General features: G+C 35.0%; 1 protein-coding gene across 1 annotated transcript; it reads right to left on the reverse strand.

Annotated features, from left to right (window-relative positions):
• Window positions 1–1,164: 1,164 nt before the first annotated feature.
• LOC121250553 (protein DMR6-LIKE OXYGENASE 2-like) lies at window positions 1,165–3,954 on the reverse strand. The gene is made up of 4 exons (XM_041149692.1): window positions 3,665–3,954; window positions 3,258–3,505; window positions 2,836–3,157; window positions 1,165–1,559 (listed from the first exon to the last, which is right to left on the reverse strand). The coding sequence occupies exons 1-4, from the start codon at window positions 3,884–3,886 to the stop codon at window positions 1,305–1,307; spliced, it is 1,047 nt and encodes a 348-aa protein (XP_041005626.1). The 5' UTR covers window positions 3,887–3,954; the 3' UTR covers window positions 1,165–1,304.
• Between the last annotated feature and the right edge of the window lie 12,950 nt (window positions 3,955–16,904).

Here is a 16,904-nt window from a genome sequence, read left to right on the forward strand (position 1 = left end):
TTTTTTTTTTAGTGATTAAGGAAATATTTTTTAATAATATTATGAATTTTTTTATTTTTTAAAAACTATTTTAAAATGTTAAAAAATGATGTGAAAAAATTTTTTTAAGACTTTTTGTTTTTTTTTCACATTATTTTTTTAACACTTTTCAATATTTAAAAAAACAAAGAATTCACAATATTATTAAATAATATTTTATTAATCACTAAGTAAAAAAAAAAAGCAATCTGGCAAAATAAATGGGCCTAGCATTTCCCTTTTTTTTTTTTTTTTTTTTTTTTTTTTTTTTTTTTTTTTTGGGGGGGTCTCTGGGGAAACTTTCTTAACAACCAAAGAGTACCCTAACTAGCTCTTGTGGCTAGCTACTCCACATGCTATAGTTTTTCCCATTTAGCTACGGGAATACATGCTGGATTAATGAATCGTTAAGTGCTATTAGTGATCTGTCTCTAGTAGCAAAACGAAACTCGATGAGTACGGCTCCAAAATTACATTTGTTAGGGGCAGATATACAAAAGTAAAACAAGGGATATAGGAAAGAATGGGATTTATAAATGTGATGCTACTGATGATTTCTACTTCATATGAATCAAAATAGTTAATAGCTGCTTAATGTGTACTTGACTAATAATTATTAATCGTCGATATAAAGTAATTAAGCTTCATTTACTAAAAGGCCGCAAGTGTTTCGAATGGCGAGATTAGCGTACTACTTTTTGATGTCAAGATCAATATATAATTCTCCAATAAGATAATTAATGCTGACATAAATTTGAACTCAAGAAAACTTGAAATTGGACCAAGATTAACACGACATGACATTCAGCGTGCGAAAAATGTTAAATGTATTTAAGAAAAATTTATAAAAAATTTATTTCTCCACGTGTTAGTTATTGATATGTTAAAAATCATAAAATTTAAAATTTAAATTTCAAAAGAAAACTAATAAAACGAGTCTTGTAAATAAAAATATAAATAAAACTGTAAGTACATATAACACTACTCTTCAACATGCAGTGATTCCTTTCAGAAGTTTTATTAGAATTAATATCAGTACATATACATCTAGAAGAAATATTGCACTAAACATTTATTAATTTTCAGGAAAACTAAACTATGCACCTCTTTATAATAACCTAAATATAAATTAGGCGCACTTTCTCTTTATTATTATTATTATTATTATTTTAGAATTTAAAATTCCCATTAAGCATATATCACATAAAAAGTACATGACTATTCCATGCATGCATATATACATATATATATATATATATATATATATATTTATATATATATATAGGTTAAGGAGTATGAGAGGTCTTGAAAGCATCCAAGCAGGTTTCAGTAGTGAGACCACCATCCCAAAACTTCTGGTAGTATTCAGAATAGGTAAAATTTCTGTAGTTGGGAGGAGGGTCAACGTGGATGAGCAGTGGAGCTGGTCCTATCATGGCATCAGGCGATGGGCAATAGAAGGTTGGGATAGAGATCCTCTCCTGCTCACAATTCACTACTGCCCGATGCAGCACACTCTTGTACCGATCGTTGCTAATTACCTGCAGCATGCAAACGTATGTACGTTATACAGACTAGTGCTACATATGATTGTCCAATTCTGGGTTCCCCCCCCCCCCCCCCCCCCCCCCCTTCCTTTTAAGAGTACTGTTGTCACGAGTAAAAAAAATCAACTGGTGGCAGTCCGGCCACCTCTTTTGGAATTCGGTGAGAATTTTCAAATATTGTTAATGTTTTTATTTTTAGAAAAAATGCCAACAAATTAAATGATTAATAAACAGGTAGACCACGGAGAAAATATATATAAATAGATTTTGAAAGACTTGTCAAACTTAAGTACTTAGTTTAGATCAAATATTGTCAGAACTGAACCCTTAATTAATGATCGGATCATCATGTACGACTTACCTCTTAACATGAGGAGATATATATATATATATATTTATAAGTTTATCTCATGTTTAATCAGTCTTTCATATAGAATAGGTTCATGACAATCGTTAGTCTCTAATTCAATGGATTCAAGTATATATAACGACTAACCAAGCGGAGTCCAAATTAATTATGAATACAGCCAGCACTACATTCGTAATTGACTTCCATTCGATTAAACAACGGTCAAATCTTGATGGCTGAAAATGGCGCCACACATCCTTTAAATTATAATTAACTTCATTAGCTAGCTAGGGGGCTTATTTTGACAACAAGATTTCTTCTCATCAACCATTATTTATTATCTCACATTCTACACTTCATGAAAAATACACCCACACCTTATGATATAGAGTGACTGATGCATAAAATTCATCTTTTGACAAACATGGAAGAAATTTGATGTAGAAATGATAAACACACGACAAAGTAGCACAGGACAAAAATATGGGGGATAAATCAAATTATGCCATGCAGATGATATGTGCCGTAAAGCTTTCAAATAGCACTAATTTTTTTACTTCTCTTCATGCAATGCTTATGTGTGCTCTAAGTTTAGAGGGACGTTAGATCTGGGGAGGAAGAATATTTCGATTTGGGTTTTAAAACTCAAATGATCTCCTGTTTGGATTATATATTAATTAATATCTGGATTTGGATTTGCATGCCTAATAAGATCATAATTGATTTCTAGATTCGAAATCCAAATTCAAAGTCCTAAAGAAAAACTTACTTACTCATTAGAATTAGTGATTATGCATTCACATTTACAACTATCTATAATTCATTTTATAATCAACAATAGAATGATATTACTTAATTCTAATTCAGTTTTTTTTTTTTTTTTTTCCAAACAAACATTAATTTAGCGTATAAATTTCTTACTTGTATCTGATCGCCGATATTGACAATAAAGGTATATGGAATGGGATTGACAGAAGCCCACTTGCCATCTTTAAGAACCTGCAATCCCGGAACCTCATCTTGAAGGAGTATGGTTATGACGTTCGGATCGGTGTGTCCCGGCAATCCAAAGGTCAAGTCTGGTTGGGGACATGGCGGATAGTAGTTGATGGCCATGTGCTGCCCATGCTTCCCCAGAGCCCTATCTATGTATTCCTTTTCCAGCCCTAAGCTCTCTGATATTGCTTCAAGCAGTCTCAGTGCTATACTCCTTGCATTTTTACAATACTCAGCGACAACTTCTCTGCAAATTAAAGTAGCAAAATTACCTGAGACCCAATTACTTATAATTAGTAAAAAAATAAAATAAAATCACATTTATCGTCAGTTTTCTGTAGTAGTACCTAAAAGATGGAGGGTTGAGAGGCCATTCCTGGATGTAATCCTCTAGAGGGTGGCAATGGAGTCTTAAGTAATCCCTCCAGCTGGATACGTTTTCGGTGTTGACGTTGAAACTAGTGGATAGCCTCGTCGTCTTCATTGGATCATCACAATAATTTTTTAACCTCTCACTTTCTGGCAGATGAAAAAACTCCCTCGATACGCGTAACATATTATCGATCACTGCTTCAGAAACTCCATGGTTTTTAACCTTCAAAATTAAGAATGTAACAGGAAAATTATATATAAACAGTGCAAAATGTGCTGTACATGAAAAATTACTGATTAATTCAGAGCTGAGAATGAATGCATGCATATGTGTGTGTCATGTATCTGCTCAGAATGAAAACAAATATATATGTAAAGGCACCTGAAAGAAACCATAGCTTTTGCAGGCAAGGCCTATCTCTTTGATTATATTAAAACGGTTAGGACCATCAAGGCCTTGAAGATCGATGAGAGGAATGGCACCATCCAATGATTCAGCCTCGTGAAGATTTGGACGGTCAGATGTGGGTCGGATGTAGTTCGGGGGAACACGGCACATGCCGGCGACGAGGTCAGACAACAGTGGTTTTGTCGTCGTAGCCATTCCAACAGCTAGCTCAAACTTCCTGCAGCCTGATTTCTGAATATTTCCGACAAGCTTTGTAATGGCGCTCCGATAACAGGGTTGAGCCAATTCCTGAGCTTATAAATAAGAATAAATGTCAATAAATAATTCAATTAAACAGCAACCTCTTTATTTCGTGGGTCCCACTATTTTCCTTTTTCGAGGTAGTATTAATTCGGCTTGTTGAAAGATGAGAATGCAGTGATTAATGATATTGAAAAATTCTTGCCACTATTTACTATCTCATAGTCCTCAGGCCATGTGAAATTTTCCACATTTTATAAAAAATTTACAAGTATGAAATATAAAAGCGAATAATAATTGATGAATTCCCTAATATATTTTTATAAATATCAATTAATGATGCAATTTTTTTATTAAGAGACCATTCACTTCTTAATTTGTATTTTCAATATCTTGTTTTAAATTATCCGAGTAGAAGAGAGATTAATCGCAAGCAAATTGAGTTTTATATAAATATTTAATATTATCGAAAAAATTTCGCGCAAAGATAATTAAATGAAAAATTTTACTCATCATCCTCACACTACATATAATTTTTTTATTTTTTTATTTTTTTCATCAAATTTGTAATGTATAGATGATCAGTAGAATAATTTATTTAGTTTAAGAAGCATACAAAAAAAAAGTTTTAAAAATAAAAATAAATATAATGTGTGGAGATAATGAGTAGTGAAATTCTAATTAAATACTAATATAAGGTCTACGTGCATTTATTTCTCTCAAACTCTCAAATCTCGAACGTGATGAAATCTTCTTCCACTTTTTTTTTTTTTTTTTTTTTTTTCTTTGGACGTTGGATCTTCAATGTAGTGTTATTTGGATCAATTTACTATAACTTTTTATTCAAAATACGTACTTTGTAGTTTGAGGAGGATTATTCATTATATATGAACTTGACCGTCTTTCTTTTTTTTTTTTTTGAAAAGAAACTTCTCATTAATAAAACAGATCAATTATAGAGTTTATCAAACAAGACATTACCTGAGACAAACCCAGAACTCTCCTCGATCATTACAATCTCATCACTATAATTAAAACTAAACTTAGTTAATTTGTGTGCAATACCATTTCCTGCTCTAGGTACCCATACTACCTTCCAATCTTGTCTTCTCGTAAACAATTCTTTGATATCATCCACTACTTGCCCAAACTAAAGCCAATTCTCTTCTTTACTATTGAATGCCTTCACAACACTTTGTGCATCACCTTAAAAAATGACATTGCTCAAATTAAATGAACTTGACAGTCTTAAATGTTGAGATCCACACTCTTTACTGGTAATGTTTAATACTCACTATAAGAAAATTATTTATTTATGATCAGTTAATTCTAGCGAAATGATTATTTACAGTTAAAATAAATTTATTTTAACTGTAAATAATCATTTCGCCATAATTAAATAGCTACAAAAACTTATTTTTCTTATAGTGACTATAGCGATCGCATATTATATATATTTATTTTCAAATTATACAAATATTTTAGTCAGAGAATTATTAAAAAAAAAAAATCTGACCCATATTATCCAACTCAATGTCTAGCTTTTAGCTGGACACTGTACCCTCATGTTGTTCAATCTCTTAATTGCTGGATTGACGTCATAGGCGATAATTTTGCACAATCCACGTTCATATGGACAACGTGTCTGACTCTCTTAATTTGACTCTCGCGCGCGCGCGCAGCCTCACGACATTATGGTACCTTTCCTTCACTAACTTACTAACTTTTTTTAACCCAACCCAACCAAATGCTTGTCACTTAAATAATTTTTTTCATCAATTAATATTTACTATTTCATATCTCATATTCTATAAAAAAAATTATAAAATATAGAATGTAAAGATGAATTGTGACTAATCTATAGAAAAACTCTTTCAATATTAATGCTTATATATAATTCGTGTCATCAATGTATTCAAATTAGTTACCATATGAAATATATTACCACTAAATTATAATTATAACTTACCCAAAATGTCTAAACTGACGATATTTGCAAGGATGAAGTGGGTATAACAACGTTGTGCCATCTTTGAAAAGTACAAAAATATAAAAAATAGCTGAAATTCAGCAACCAAACTTTCTTACATTTTGACCGGCGTGTTTGCTTAAATTTCGCACTTGAACTTTCTTACAACTAATTTCAACTCAAAAGGTCATAAAAAAGAAAAAATAATAATAACGTGGTAGATTTGAAGAGTAAGATTAGAATTTTTAATTTTAGATAAAAGTTTAAAATATTAATTAAAATATTATTATTATTTTAAAATTTAAAAAAGTTGAATTGAAATTTAAAAAAATTAATTAATTTATTATATTTATATAAAAATTTAAAAAATTATAATAATAAAAAAAATAAGATAAAAATTTTATATCTCATCAAATGTTTCAACATACGTACGCTTCTGCCCAGGAAAAAAATAGCATTCATTCTATTCAAAAGGTCAAATTTTATAATTTAATATTGGAAGTACAAAATCTTGTACCTCTGAAAGGCAGGGTATGCTATAAAATCTGTCGGTGCAGGTGAGAAATTTAACGTATAACTGAATTAATTGACTAATGATGAATACGACGAATTAAAGCCGGCCCTGAAAAGCTTTAGCTAGCATCATGGCTTGCGCACATTTAACTCTACATGTATCACGTCATTAGACCGTCGTCACACTCAAGAACGAGTTTCGCCCATTTTCATCGTGTCAAACTTAAATGTTGACATACAGTGTGTCGCTTATTTGAGTTGGTAAATTTCTAGAATTTAGAGTATTCATATTAGATTCGTCAAATATCTTTTTATCTTTTTTTTTTATTATTTTTTATAACCAATGATTCATTCATTTATTTCAAATAATAAAGTCCTTACAAGACATTGTTTCTATCAAGCCATACAGATTGTGATACAAAAGAAGGACAAGAGCCCCACCACATTATAATATCCTCAACATTCCATGCATTTCTTGCTAATTGGTGAGCTGCTACATTACCCATCCGGTTGACATGTAAAATCTGAACTTCATGAAAACCCCTCATCATACGACGGATATCATTTATAAGAAATGCAAAATCTGTGAGGAAAGCAGTTTGGGATTGCAAAACATTTACAAGAAGCAAACAATCAGTTTCCACCACCAATTTTGGAACACCCCATTGAGCACAAAACTGTAAACCCCTCAGCAAAGCACTTGCCTCAATAAATTCGGGAGAAACAACATCACCTTCTAACTTACTACAAGCAGCAACCACGTCTCCTTTTTCATCCCGAAGTATAATCCCAATACCTGCCCTATGTTGATCAGGAAATATAGCACCATCCACGTTTAATTTCAGGAAGCCCGGTGGGGGTGGAGACCAACTAAGCACCTTAGCTACTTGCTTACTAACCCCATCAAAAACTTGCACCTGTTTGTAAGCTGATTGCATAGAAAGGGCGTTATTCATCACAGCTGTACAAGGATGCACCACCTTTTCATACAAAAACTGGTTCATTCGGTACCATAAAGCCCAGCAAATAACAAAAAATGTAGTAAGCATTTCAAGACCACCCTTATCTCTAATATGCAGCACCACATCCCAAAAGGATAAAGGGGAGTATAAAGTTTGCAAGGAAGGTAAATACTGCATATACACATCATGAATTGTAGGACAGAAAAATAATGCATGGGCTGTATCTTCAGAACACAGATTGCAAAAAGCACATCTATCCTCATCTTTTATCTTCCTTTGTCTCAAATTCTGGAAAGCAGGCAAGTAATCGTGGCATGCCCTCCATGCAAAATTCTTCATTTTATGGGGAATCTTCAATTGCCATAAGGACTTCCAGCACTTCAAAATTTGTTCACCTCTGGACCCCTCACCTAGAACCTGAGAGGCTTCCCATTGTAAGACCTTATAACCACTCTTAACGGAGTAAGAACCACTTCGTTCTGGGGTCCAAAACCAAGAGTCTTCTTCAGATAAACATATATTAATTTTCAGAATCAGATTTGCCAACCTTGGAGCAAAGAGAGCTCTAACCACATCAATCTTCCACCAACCTATTCTTTCCTCAATTAATTCATGAACCAGCAAAGTATCATTATTCAGTTGCTCCATAGCTCCCTGGACCTCATCACGGCCACAACCCGGGATCCAAGAGTCGAGAGCAACTCTAATACTTCGACCATTTCCCACTCTCCACATACAACCAGATTGTAACAAAGGCAAAGCACTAAAAATACCCTTCCAAACATAAGAAGCATTAATATCAATCTTGGCCTCAAACAAACTACAATTTGGAAAGTACCTTGCTTTAAACACTCGATAGAGGAGAGAATTCTGTTGTGTAAGAAGCCGCCAACCTTGTTTAGCAAGTAGAGCCAAGTTGAAATCACTAATTTTCTTGAAACCCAAACCACCCCGAAATTTAGGAGCACAAAGTTTCTCCCAACTAGCCCAATGAATTTTCTTGCCTTGAGTTTGGTTACCCCACCAAAACCGAGCCATCATCATCTCTAACTCATGACACAAAGACTTGCGAAATAAAAAGCAACTCATAGCATAAGTTGGTAGTGACATAGCTACTGCTTTGACCAAAACTTCTCTACCTCCTTGGGAAATCAGATTCCTTTTCCACACTTGAAGTTTTTGCCACAACCGATGTTTAATACCAGAAAAAGCCCGTTGTTTTGATCGTCCAACCATGGGTGGTAGCCCCAAATATTTTTCATACTGCTGTGTAGAACTTCCACCCCAAAGCTGCATAATTTCTGTTTTCAAGCCCTCATCCACATTTTTGCTAAAAACTATAGAAGTCTTCTCTTTATTGATACATTGACCTGAGGCCTTCTCATAGTCATTCAAGAGAAGCTGGATCTTTTCATTAGTACCAATATCAGCTCTACAAAAGATAATACTGTCATCTGCAAATAACAAATGATTGACTCTTGGTCCCCCTCTACAAATTCTAACCCCCTCAACCATACCTGGACCATCATGTCTCTTTAGCAAACTAATCAAACCTTCAGTACATAGAAGAAAAAGATAGGGAGACAATGGATCGCCCTGTCTAAGCCCTCGACTCGGAATAATATTCCCTGTTGGACTCCCATTCACATGAACTGAAAAAGAAACAGTGGAGACACATTTCATTATAAGATCTATCACTTTTTGTGCAAAACCAAGAGCCCCCATGAGTCTTTCTAAATAACACCACTCCACCCTATCATACGCCTTGCTCATATCAAGTTTTATGGACATAAAACCCTTTTTTCCAATTCTCTTGTTCCGAAGATAATGCAATAGTTCATAAGCCACTAAAACATTGTCCGTAATCTGCCTACTGGGGACAAAAGCACATTGGGATTCCGAAATAACCAAAGGCAGAATTTGTTTTAGTCTATTCGCAATAACTTTAGACATGATCTTATAAAGAACATTGCAAAGGCTAATAGGACGGAAATCAGCAACTTTAATAGAGTCGGGCTTCTTAGGAATCAAAGTAATAAAAGTGTGATTTACCTCTCTTGGAAAACTTCCAGAATTTAAAGCATTCAGCACAGCTTCAATTACTGATTTACCCATCACCCTCCAATATTTTTGGAAAAAAATAGGGGACATTCCATCGGGGCCCGGAGCCTTGGAATGGTGCATTTGCTTAATAGCAGCCTCCACTTTAGCTGCCTCATAAGGTTTAGTTAAGTCATCATTCATTAAACCAGTAACTTTGCACTCCACCCCTGATAAAACAGCATCTACTTCAATCTGATCTGCAGCTATGAATAGCCTCTGAAAGTACTCCACGATCAGTTCAGTCATCTGCTCACCACTCTTCCAAACACGCCTACCATCTTGTAGCTGTAAAATTTTATTCTTCATTCTTCTTGTTGTGGCTTTAGAATGAAAATATCGAGAATTACTATCCCCTTCCTTAAGCCACAAGACTCGGGAGCGTTGTTTCCACATAAGCTCGTCCCTCTCCAACCACTTTTGAACATCATCACGTGCAGCTTTATGGAGTGACATCGACTGACAAGTTGGATCCGCTTCTTCAATATTCTGTAATCTCAATTTTGCACTAGCAAGCTCTCTTTGAACATGACCAAAAGATCTTTGATTCCATCTTTTCAATTCAGTAGCACACTTTGAAATACAACCCATTACTTGATGTATAGACTTAGGAACAGCTCCCTCTTCGCCCCTCCACTCCCTTTCAATGACAGCAGCACAATCCTTTTCACCCACCCACATAGCCTCAAACCGAAAAGGTTTAACTCCACCCCTTCTATTTAAGCCTCCCCGAGTATCTAACCAAATGGGGACATGATCCGAATAAGCTGCTCCTCCATGTTGGACTGTTAAATTCGGAAAAACAGAGCACCATCCCGAATTGGCTAGAAAACGATCCAACCTTTCACTAATAACACCTTCACCCTCACGTCTATTACACCAAGTAAACGGAACACCAACAAAACCCAAATCTCTGAGATGCCCCTCCTCTAAGACTGATCTGAAACCACGCATCAAACTCTCATTTCTCAATCTCCCCCCACATTTCTCTTCATGATTAAGGATCTCATTAAAATCACCAAACACCAACCAAGGACTCACAATCCGGTGGCCCAAAGATTTTATCAGAGCCCACACTGCCTCCCTTCTACTCGAATCCGGATGCCCATACACACCCGTACAAAAATAAGGACTCCCATCCACAATAGAATTTTGAGCTTCAAAATGAATATGATGCATAGAGAAATTAATAACAGACAAACATAAATCTTCTTTCCAAAGCAAAGCTAACCCACCACTACGACCCAAACAATCAACTACAAAGCAATTGGAAAAACCAAGCTTAAACTTACAATAGTCCCACTGCCGAGAGGTTAAGCGGGTTTCTTGTAAGAAATTACATCGGGATCTTCCTTCATAAGCATATCACGAAGAGTACGAATACCTCGTGGGTTCCCAAGCCCACGAGGATTCCAGCTCAGGATTTTCATGGTGTCCGGCGGGGCTGTGCAACAGCCGCCGCCGATATCGCAAGGGGAGAATCGGATACATGTACCTTTTTGTGCGGGCGTCCTGCATCCACTTTGATAGAGGGCAACTTCCATTTACGGGCACCAACTACTGCTTTCTTCGGAGAGAAACTCAATGGCCGATTGGAAATTCCACCAGCTGCTGCAAGTTCTCCAACAGCTTCGTCGAAGGAGATTGCCTTTGTGTGAAATTGAATAGTATCCACCCGTGCCCTAGAATTAGAATTAGGCGTGCAGCCGTTTGGCCCTTTAGTTAATTCTGCAGCCTCTTTTGTGGGCTTCCGCCAGCGTTCCTGCGTAGGCGGGCCTGGGTGCCGAACACCAACTTCAGTGGATCCAAGGCTAAGGCCCAAGCCCATTTCTGAACTCTTAACAATGGGAACATCCACCAGATGGTCTTCGTTTATAGCGGGAGTTACGCTTCCTCCCACTCTCTTCGAATTCAATGTGTCCCCTGATCCCACTCTTTCTTTATCCATTTTCGCGTTACCCACATGAGCAACTACTGGAGAATCCAAAGAAAACGGCTTCTCCACAAACACCGGACCCATGTTCTTCTCCCCCACAGTCACACGTTCGGTTATGGATGCAACTTCCCGTAAAGGAAGATTCCCCACCAACTCAGCAGTTGCACCTTCGTTCACCAGCAGAACAGACACTCCCTTAGCAGGCTCAACCGCCATAGACTGCGGTGGTTCTACATTTCGGCTTCCCTCTTTCCTTCGAGCCCCGGCTCCCACTTGCCACCCACGTTTAGGCGACGAAAAGCCTGCGCGAAGCCAAGCTCCATAAGGCAGTTGATCAATCTCTGCATTGACTGAAGTTTATTCCGCACATTCACGTAAAGAATGACCCAATGATCTACACTGGTAGCAAAAATCAGGGAGCCTTTCATAAACCAAACGAACCCAGCAGTAATTTTAACAATAACTGGTCCATATTAAATTAGTCAAAGACTTTTCATCTCAAATATGAGCTATAGTAATTTTATTTTTCTTTTCAAAGATAAAAAGTTCTGTAGCAAGTCTAAACTCATTATTTATTATATTTCGGCTCTTTCTCTCTCCCGTGACTTTTTTCCGTGATATCGTGTGATGAAATTTTATTTATTAGATTGTGAAAAAGAAAATAAATATGATTATTGAAGATTATAGGAGGTTATGAAAATAGAATTAATTAATTATAAAAATAAAAAATAATAATATTTTATTATTATATAGAGTGTGATGACTAATCTAATGTAAACTTTAAGTTTTGAATGATTAGCTAAAAGTGAAAAAGTTAAATAATAGTCAAAAACTTTCAGAATACCACAGATATTAAATTGGCTTTTGGATCAACCAAAATTCCTGGTATCATGTGATGAAAATCTTTCCTAAATCATGTTTTTAGCTACGGAATTTGTCATGATCTTGAAGGTTAAAGGTTTAACCAAATTAACATTCAACAGTACTAAAATCTTGGGATTAATGGTTACTGTTAGGTCTTTAACAGAATTTAGATTTAATTCTAGGAGCGACATGAACCTAATTCAGCAACTTTGTTTATAGATACCCCAATAATTGTTTGAACTATATAAAAATTGATCAAACGTAAATTTATTTTGCATTTGGATGAAAATAATTATCGCACAATTGTGTTAATTAATGGAAATAATCCCAACATATTGGAATAGATTTTTAAGGTTTGAATGTCATTTTGATATGTTAATTATAAAAAATAATTCAAATACATGTGTTAACGTTGTGTTTTGTATGCCCAGATAAGGTTCCAACAACTCGGATCATGTTGGTTGAAATCACAAGTGTACTAATTGTAACAAGTAATAAAGTGAATGAGTAAGAGTATCATCCCATGAGGGTTAAAAAATTACTAACAAATTTGGGATTCTGCGAGAAGTGGGTGAGCCTTGTAATGAAGTGTGTTAATTTTTTAGCATATTTAGTTTTAATAAATGGTTCTCCTTGGTATAAGTTTAAGCCTTCAAGAGGGTTGAGACAAGGTGATCCCTTGTCACCTAATCTTTTCTTAATCTGTGTTGAAGGTTTAAGCTTTCTTTTAAATCATTATGAGAAAATGCATATCACTGGAGGGGGGTGCAAGTGGCTCGAGGGGGTACTAGTATCTTTGCAGATAATTATATCTAATTTGGTAGAGCAAGAATAAAGGAGTGGAGAAGGTTACAAGAGGTGCTGAAAATATATGAAAAGGCCTCAGCCTAGTTTCTCAACAAAGACAAGTTTGTTGTTTTCTTCAACAGTAATACCAAATCAGCAGACAAAAAGGCCATTATGGTTGCTATGAATTCTTTTGTTTGTGGAACCTATGAGAAGTGCATTGGTCTTCCTGCTATAGTAGGAAGATCAAAGTCTAATACCTTTAGGAACCTCAAAAAAAGAATATGGCAGAAAATGATACCTGTGAGAACATTTCACAAGTTGGTATAGAGATATTGATCAAGACAGTTCTACAGGCCATACCTACATACACTATGTGTGTTTTCAAGCTTCCCAAGAGATTGTGTCATGAGATCAATGGATTATTTGCTAAGTTCTAATGGGGAAGACAACTGAGAGGTAAGGGAATTGTGTGGAGGAAATGGAAAAAGATGGGAATGCGTAAAGGTAGGGGTGGTATGGGCTTTAGGGACTTGGAGAGCTTTAATACAACCCTTCTTGCAAAACAAGGGTGGAGGCTTCTTAAGTTTCCCAATCCCTTGGTAGCAACAATTTTCAAGGAGAAATATTATAGAAAACTAGCTTTTTGGAAGTCAAACTAGTTTCACAACCATCTCTTATATGGAGAAGCATTTGTTCAGCTAAGGATTTGTTAAAAGAAGGGATTAGATGGAGGGTAGGAGATGGGAGAGACATCAAGATATGGGGGCATAAGTGGCTTCCTAGCCCTTCTTCTTTTATGGTTCAATAACCAGTTTCTGTGTTGCAGGAAGATTCAAAAGTTGCAGCTTTAATTGATCAACAGAAAGGAGAGTGGAAGGAAGATGTGATTAGATCCATTTTTAAAGTTAAAGAGGCTAAGAAAATACTTACCATTCCTTTGAGTAGAGGCAGAGCAAAAGATAAGTTGTTTTGGGGGGCATAAAAAAAGGGTATTTTCTCAATGAGAAGTGCATACTTTGTGCTTATGGAAAGAATGAGGAGGATTAAAGGAGAGTGTTCAATAGAAGTTAAAGGAGATTAAAGGTGGAGAAATATATGGGATCTAGAAGTACCTGCTTTAACAAAAATGATTTTTATAGAAAGCTAGAAATGATTTATTGCCCACCAAAGTGAACTTGTTTAAAAGGGGAGTGGTGAAGGATAAAAAATGTCCTATATGTGAAACTGATGATGAAACTCTTATGTATGTATTATGGGAGTGTCATTCAGTAAATGATATTTGGGGAAGTGAAAAACGTTGTGTTCAAAAGTGGGGCATATATGAAATTTATTTCTTGCTGTTGTGGGAGAAATGTATGACTTCTCTAAACAAGAGTCAGTTGAAGGAGTGGGCAGTAACTCTTATGAAGATTTGGCTACATAGAAATGGCGTTGTTTTTTAAGACAATGGATTGTCCTACGAATTTAATTTTATCTGCAAAGGCTACTGTAAGAGACTACCAAGCAATGCTGAATTCTGGCAAATCAAACAGTCAAGTGCAGAACAGAGTTGAAAACATTCTGAGGTGGGAAAAACCTAAAAGAGGATTTGTCAAAGTAAATTGGGATGCTTCTTTGGATCAGAAAAGAAGGAGAATGGGAATTGGTATCGCAATTAGAGATAAGGAAGGGAAGGTTTTAGTTGCTATGTGCGACCAGAAAGAAAATGTAGAAGAGGCATCTATTGCAAAATGTTATGCATTGAGGCTAGCAATGGAATTGTGCAGTAGTCTTAATATCCAGAAAGCAAAATTTGAATGGGATGCAAAGGAGATCATCATGGCAGTTTGCAATGAAGAAGAGATGCTGACTTGTTTTGGTTCCTTAGTAGAAGATGTCAGGTTTTATTTTAAGAATAGTTCATACTGGGCAATTCAGTTTGCTCATAGAGAAAAAAAATATGGTTGCTCATGCTTTAGCAAAAGAAGCTTTGTTTATAGAAGGAAAAAAAGTTTGGTTAGAGGCTATCCAGATTGTATAGTTGGATGTCTAAGTAGAGATTACAATTTAGATTGTATTACTTGATTTATCAATAAAATGAAGAGGTTTTATTAAAAAAAAAAAAAAGAAGACCATTAGTATCTCACGAAAGGATTGGGCACGAAGGTTAGATGATGCATTATGGACTTATAGGACAACATTTAAAAGACTGATTGGAATGTCATCTTGTCAGTTAGTTTATGGGAAAGCATGCCATTTACCCGTTGAGCTAGAACATAGAGCTTATTGGGCGATGAAGACATTTAATTTTGATTTAAAGGTTGCGGGTGAGAAGAGAATGTTGCAAATTAATGAGATGGATGAGTTTCACAATGACACTTATGAGAATGCTCAGATTTACAAGGATAAAACTAAAAGATGGCATGAAAAACATATTTTGAGAAGAGAGTTCGAAGTGGGGTAGAAAGTTTTACTATTCAATTCAAGACTTCGACTTTTTTCGAAAAAGTTTCAATCTAGGTGGTCGAGACCATTTGTTGTGACTCGTGTTTTTCCATATGGAAAGGTTGAAGTTCATCATGAGATGGTTAATGGACAAAGGTTAAAACCTTATATGGATGGAGAATTTAGCATGCAAAAATTTTCCATCAATCTTGCCAATTCTAAATAATGGTTTGGAGAATGTCTAGCTATAGACTTTAAACAAAGCGCTTTTTTGGGAGGCGACCAAAGTTTTTTTGTTTTTCTCCTTAATTGTTGTTTAATCTTTTTCTTGTTATTTTCATCTTGGTAGGTTTACATAAGTTTGCGGCTCTCCAATGTATTACATGGTTACACTTTCAAGGACAATATTCAATTGGAAATCAGGGGAGCACTTTTTACATTTTCTCATTCCTTTTTGTTTTTGTTCTTCTTTCTCATTGAAGACAATGTGTTATTTAAGTTTGGGGGAAGAGTTTATATTTTAAAATTTATTTTTCTTTGCATTTGGTTGATGAATAAAAAGCCTATGATAAGAATATAGCTTAAATTGATTATAATTTTTAAGGAAAATTCTTATTGCTTGAGTCTATTTGTTAATCCTTGACTTGATTTTACTTAATTTGATATTTTCTATATTCAATGAATGCTTATCATGATCATTAATTATTTTGCATACCTAGAGAGATTTTATGTGAATATTGTAAATTCTATGGTCTCAACAAACTCTAGAACTTGTTTGATGGCACTTTAGGTGAAATCCTAGACAAAATATTACTTAGAAAATGATTTAGGCATTATTTAAATCGATTGAACCTTTCAAGCTTACCTATTTATTATTTTTATCCCTAGCCACCTCTTTGAGTTTTGTTGAATTGTACTTTGGCCTTATTTTTTTTCTTCTTTTAAAATATCATATTCCCTACCCTATTTGAGCTTAAACATTGATTTCCTTACCTTTCAAGAGAACTAAGTTTACATAAAGTCAGAAGAGCAGGGAAGGTGTGAGAGGTAGAAAGTTTACCACAACCCATGTTATTAAAGTTAAAATTTTGGGGGTGTGAAAAGTCAACAAGGTGTTGGGAAGTTATTCGAAAAAAAAAAAAAAAGAATAGAAGACTTTTTTTTTTTCAAATGATCTTTGAATTCTTATACAAAAAAAAAAATAAAAATAAAAAAAAGGATCTTTGAAAGTACGATAAAGAGAAGTGGTTTGAGAGATTCAAAGGATTGAGAAGAAGTGTATGTGTTAGAAGTGAGTATGCTCTATTTGTTTTGTTTGTATTCAAAATTAAGTTCTTTTGCTTTGAATCCTATATTTTCTTTGTAGCCCTCATATTCGCCTTACATTACAAGCCTAATAAAGACCTATTGATCATT

The sequence above is a fragment of the Juglans microcarpa x Juglans regia genome, chromosome 1D, assembly GCF_004785595.1.
Source record: "Juglans microcarpa x Juglans regia isolate MS1-56 chromosome 1D, Jm3101_v1.0, whole genome shotgun sequence".
In the NCBI taxonomy this organism is placed as follows: domain Eukaryota; kingdom Viridiplantae; phylum Streptophyta; class Magnoliopsida; order Fagales; family Juglandaceae; genus Juglans; species Juglans microcarpa x Juglans regia.